The sequence below is a fragment of the Pinus tabuliformis genome, chromosome 1_2, assembly GCF_031772625.1.
Source record: "Pinus tabuliformis cultivar Carrire ecotype Pingquan chromosome 1_2, CPIR1, whole genome shotgun sequence".
NCBI lineage: Eukaryota > Viridiplantae > Streptophyta > Pinopsida > Pinales > Pinaceae > Pinus > Pinus tabuliformis.
The window spans coordinates 468,460,017-468,466,361 of NC_142298.1; the positions used below are offsets into that span (position 1 = coordinate 468,460,017).

At 29.1% G+C, this 6,345-nt stretch overlaps 1 protein-coding gene across 1 annotated transcript; it reads left to right on the forward strand.

The window, feature by feature from the left end:
* Window positions 1–4,096: 4,096 nt before the first annotated feature.
* LOC149206378 (histone H2B.1-like) lies at window positions 4,097–4,560 on the forward strand. Its single transcript, XM_089393693.1, has one exon. It carries the CDS (start codon window positions 4,129–4,131, stop codon window positions 4,546–4,548), a length of 420 nt encoding a protein of 139 aa, XP_089249819.1. The 5' UTR covers window positions 4,097–4,128; the 3' UTR covers window positions 4,549–4,560.
* The last annotated feature ends 1,785 nt before the right edge of the window (window positions 4,561–6,345 follow it).

Below are 6,345 nucleotides of genomic sequence, written 5' to 3' on the forward strand. Positions count from 1 at the left end.
AATTCAAGCAAAAATTAAATTAGGATTTTCTAGATGCTATTTTTAACATTTCTTGTTGCAATTTTCAAGAGAGTGAAACATGTATCTCTTTAGGGTGTGAACACAATTGGAGTGTATTTGAGAAAATACACTCCAAAAAGCACAATAAGTATAACTTTGAGCTTTAGCCTTCAGTTGAGCAATTACATTTATTGTAATTTTAGTTTATGACCCTCAAGTGTCAAGAGTCAAGAATCATTAGCTTTTTTGGCACTCTTAAAGGTTGGGGTTCTCACACCTCAATGATTTAGTGTATGTGCATTTCAATATCTGACTTTGAGTGAAGCAAATAGAAACGCTAATGGATCTAGATGCCATTTCCTTAGACAATATTGATGTATTTTCTGAGTGGAGGGTGGATTCTAAGGTTACCATCTTGGAGGAGTCACTTGCATGGTTAGAGCCAGAGGAACCATTAAAACAGGGGGAACAAGAGGAGGAGGACTCAAGGGAGGAGCAACACAAGGAGGAGGAGGAGGATGAAGAGGAGGAGGAAGAGGAGGATGAAGTGGAGGAGGAGGAGGAGGAGACTATGGGAGCATCAACATCAGAACCATCTGCTATAGATATAGGAGAGCACAACTCCATACCCAACCATCATTATTTGACATTAGTTGCAGGGGCAGAGCCTTCTACTACTAGGGGTAGGCCTGAAAAATATTCCATCATGCTTTCCCATAAAAGGGGGAGAGGGCACTGATTTTAGATAGATAGTTGCTATTTTTATTTCTTTTGCTACATATAACTCATGATGATGAAATAATTTTATATATGTGATGTTATTTTGTATTGGTTCTCCACATTTGAGTCATTGATTGGACAATTATCAGGGATCAACAGGATTTGGTATCGCCTTTGATGTATCATTTTTTTTACATCCCTTACTTCATATATATTAGTGCTTTCTTCATATTTATGTGGCAATGTATTTATTTCATGTTGTTGTTGTTTTATATGTTTAAAAATATGAAAAAATGAATATATTGTGCATTTTTTATGTTTGCTAATATTTGCCGATATTTTATAGATATTTCGCCGATATTGCTAATAAGATGTTTTCTAGACCCTCGTCGATATTTTGCCGATACCAATATTTTCAACGCTACTTTTGAGAAGTGTTATCACCCATGGTTTGTTTATAGTCGATGATTTTGTACTTTATATTTATTTAATCTATTAGTTTTTGCCTTGGTTTTGTTAAGACCAATGTTTTCGTTTTTTATATTTATCCCATTTATTAATTTTTGTTGATTAAATTTTATTTTATTGTTCGGTACAATTATTTTAATTCTACATTTTATATTTATATGTATTTTAATTTACATATTAATTTAAACATAGAAAACTACTTTTTTGCTATGAACTTTCTTACATTATTTTCAACACTACTTTTGAGAAGTGTTATCACCCATGGTCTATTTATAGTCAATGATTTTGTACTTTATATTTATTTAATCTATTAGTTTTTGCCATGGTTTTGTTATGACCAATGTTTTCGTACTTTATATTTATCCCATTTATTAATTTTTGTTGGTTAAATTTTATTTTCTTGTTCGGTAGAATTATTTTAATTTTACATTTTATATTTATATGTATTTTAATTTACATATTAATTTAAATATATAAAACTGTTTTTTTTTTTTTTTTTTTCTATAAACTTTCTTACATTACACCTACACATCTCATATACTTGGTTGTAGATTCTAGACTCAATCAATTTGATGAAAAGGGCATAAATATTTTTGAAAGAAATTTCAACCTTTGATATGTAATTAGTACTAAGAATATTATAAAATATTATATGGAGGTTAAATTCTACAATCCACTTATTAGCACACCAATATAATTTAAATGTAAACTTCTATAAATGTCAAATCACTTATCTCATTATACATCTCACATTACTAGATTGAAAGAAGCATATAAAATAACTAAATTGTACCTTTATTGTAAATTATTCTAATTGTTAATTACAAAAATTAATATATGAGTTAATCATATATACTTTTAAAAGTACATGTAATAAAAATTTTAACCATGAAGATTCATGGTCACTTTACCATGGAGTTCTTAACTTGTAAATAGGCATTATTATAATACTATGGGTTAATACCATGTCTCACCAATCCCACATGCGCAAAAACCATCCAGAATTTTTAATTAATTACACATAAAATGCATAAATAATTATGAGATAAATCCCAACCTATATATGTGAATACTACTACTAATATTCTAGAATATTCTATGGAAGTAATGTAAGAAAGTTTGTAAACATAATATGTTGGATTTATATTAATATGTTCAATTTCTAAAAGGTAAAGGATTTATAAACATTTAATAAAATGTTAAAAGTAACATAGAACCTAGTAGGAGAAGATGTTGTAGTATCCCTAAAAAAATTAAAAATAATAAAAATATAAAATTCAATTTGTTATATTGTAGTTTTTTTTTATGAATAACTTTGTAGATAAAATAAAGTAATAATGTACATATCACATTAAAATATATAACATGAAAGTAGTAGCTATAAGTTAAGACCCATTTTACATTATAAATTAAAACAATGATTCTTTAACCATATTTAAATTTAATTAATAAGTACATAAAAAATATCATACTTATAATAAACTTACTATGTAACAATATTTTTAACCATTCACCCTAACTTTACCATAGATACTATTAGTTTTTAAATAAAAGTAAAAAATGAAATTATTAATAATTAATAGTTAAACCAAGTTAGATCTATAATTCTAGATATATGAAGTTCCTATAGGGATCAAACCAAGTTAGATCTCGAGTTAAGATGGATCTACTTTGATCATATTTAAATGAAAATTTTGGAAACCCTATTCCAAAATAAATATCTCAATATAAAAATAAAACGACAAGTTTTGGAAACCCTATTTGAAAATAAGCACATCAACATAAAAACAAAGAAACCTGTGATATAATAATTTATAACAAACCCTTCATTTTTTTTTTTTAAATTCATCATTAACATATTCCTATAAAATCCTTTAAAACCCACAATGAACTCTCCAAAGAATTGTGGATTAGCCCCCAATAATTTATTACCATCACCCTTTACTTAACTCCCACTCAACTACTATGAATTTTAAAATTTAATATCTTAAAATAAATCCCAAGTAACAAAATTTGACATTATATTCAAAATACTTATTTATAATTTATAACAAAATTTTTTGAAATTTGAAGAAAAATAAAAGCCATCATTAACTATTCCAGTAAAACTGGTTAAAACCAAACATTAACATTTAACTTTATATTCAAAATATTTATTTAAAGTTTATCATAAAACCTTTCAAAATTAAAAAGTAAATAAAAAACCACTCCTTAACTTATAACAAAATTGTCATTCCAGTGAAAAACCAAACATTAACATTTGACTTTATATTCAAAATATTTAGTTAAAGCTGGTCACAAAACCTTTAGAAATTAAAAGGTAAATAAAAAATCAGTCCTTAACTTGTAATCTAGTAAAACTGTTAAAATCAACCATTAACATTTGACTTTATATTCAAAATATTTATTTATAGCTTATCACAAAACTCATTAGAATTTTTTTAATTATTATTGAGAAGTGCTTGGTAGAAATGTTGTGTTTTTTAACATTTTGATTGGGTCAAAATACAATAAAAATAAAATAACACAAAATTAATAATTAAATAATAATAAATTTATTTTAACATTGGATTTAGGTGTGAAAAGAGATCAAATCTCTTTTAAAGTAAAAAAAGATTTGGTCTCTCAGTTCTTGGTAACTTCTGTTCTTTTGAAGTCAAAAGAGAATTGATCCCTCTTAGTGCGTGGTAACTGCTAAAATTAAAATAATTTAAACTAATAAGCAAATAATATGTAGTCAAAATTTGAATCACCCAATAATATCCGGCCTACATCAGCAATCCGTGGCGCCAGAGATCAGCCAATAGGGAAGACACTCAAGCGCCTATATAATGAAACGGCCTCCGGCTTTCATTTTTCATAGACTCTTTTCGTTTTCGCAGATATAGTGACACCGAGTCTTTTGTGTGGTCTGAGGTTCGAGTCACGATAGTGGCATCAATGGCCCCGAAGGCAGAGAAGAGGCCCGTGGCTGGGAAAAGGCCGGTGGTGGGGAATTCGCTTTCAACAGAGAAGAAGCCTTTGAAGTCGGAGAATAAGGTAGTAAAGGAAGGAGACAAAAGGAGCAAGAAGCACAAGAAAAGTGTGGAGACGTACAAGATCTATCTCTTCAAGGTTCTGAAGCAGGTCCATCCTGAAATGGGTATTTCCAGCAATGCCATGGCAATCATGAACAGTTTTATCAATGATTTATTTGAGAAATTGGCGACCGAGGCATCGAGACTCTCTCGCTACAGCAAGAAGCCAACTATTACTTCACGGGAGATCCAGACAGCCGCACGACTCGTTCTTCCAGGGGAGCTTGCCAAGCACGCCGTGTCTGAGGGTACTAAGGCTGTTACAAAATTCACCAGCGCTTAGAGTCTGGTCCTCTTTCCACGATTTCTTTTAAATAGGTGTAGGGTTTTATAACCAGGGAATCGCATTCTGGTCTGTCTGCATCAAAAGTTTTGCATTTTCGGTTCTTTTTCTTTTGTAAGACTCCGAAATGGATTCTTATTTTCAGTCTTTTTCTCTTGAATTGCTCTTGAATTGAGCTTTCACATGTTCCTTTAAAGATTTGAAGTCAATATAATAAATTTATTTTCTGTTTATCTGAAAAACTTGCAGTATCTTTCTTTGATATACAGAATCGGAAAATGTAGCATATGTTATTCAGCCTTGCACATCAAGGCCCTGGTAGGAGGATATTTTTATAATAATGTTAGAAACAACGAAACAGTATTGTTAGGGTTACAGTGGAGAACTGGTAAGAGGATTGGTATGGTGATCTCAGTATTCTAGTTGCTCAGAAGCAATTGAGGATTTGGCAGCCGATAAAAGTGATTGTAATTTGATTGATATTTTAAGTTGATTTGGAGATCTCAAAAACTTCTAAATGAATATACTTAAAAGGATTGGAATGCTGTAATTTGGGTGGGGCCGAATTTGAAAATTTTGAAATCGGACTGCAAAATGAGAACAGCAAAAGGTTTTGTTCTCTGCGTTAGGGTTTTCACTAACAGCAAAAGGTTTTGTTCTCTGCGTTAGGGTTTTCACTATTAATATATTTTATTTTTAGGGTTTTCACTATTATTATATTTAAATGTACGCGTTAGGGTTTTCACTATTAATATATTTTATATTTGAGTATAAATTTTTTCACAATTATCTACAATTGTAATGTGATTTGCGTTACGTTATAATATTATATATGATTTTGAGTTTTTTTAAAATAGATTTGTGTTATAATAATAAAATATTAATTTTATTTTTTTGGTGTTAAGTTTGTTAAATCAAAAAGTTAAACTTAACTTAAAAAAATTATTCCCAAAGGGAGAAAATTAATTAAGGTATTTAATTTAGTTTTAATATTATTTTGAGTTGTTTTCTTTGATTTAGGAGTGAGACAAATTTCTCCTGGTGAGAAACAGATGCAATTATAACATGTGTTTTAAGTTTTGAGAAGGTTAAAAAAGGTTAAAAAATTTAGATTCCATTTTCATTACTGGACTTTGGAGGTTGGGTCAACTTTATCCTTAGTTGGGGCTAGGGATAGTAAGGGTATGTTACATCAACCATGGAGCTTGACCCAAAGTTATCTAGAGAATTGAACTTGTGACCTCTCAATAGCAAAGATGTTTTAACCACAAGGACTCAACTAGTATATATATATATATTTGATCAAGAAGTTAGATTGTGACCATAACTAATAGATATATATATATAGATATATATATATATATATATATATATATATATATATATATATATATTTGATCAAGCAATTAGATTGTGACAAATTTCATATAGTCTTCACAAGATAGATGTAATGATGACATCCATTTTAAGTTTTGAGACCATAATTAGACTTTAGAGTTTGGGTCAACCTTACTCTTAGTTGGGGGTGTGTTACGTCAACCCACGAGCTTGACCTTGAGATTGTCGAGAGAATTGAACTTGTGACTTCTCAATAGGAAAGATCTTTTAAACACAGAGACTTAAACTAATTAAGCTAATCCTTAAGGCTCAATTTATTATTATTATTATTATTAACTATAAAAATAACTAATATACTAGTTAAAATATATATACATTTAAAAAAAAATTTAACAAGATTCCATCATTGAGATTCACCCTTTTACCATGAAAATTCTTGAGATGTAAACAAGCTTTGTT

Excerpts from the sequence above, each read along its gene's own strand:
- LOC149206378 (XM_089393693.1), top strand. The coding sequence starts at position 4,129 with ATGGCCCCGAAGGCAGAGAAGAGGCCCGTGGCTGGGAAAAGGCCGGTG.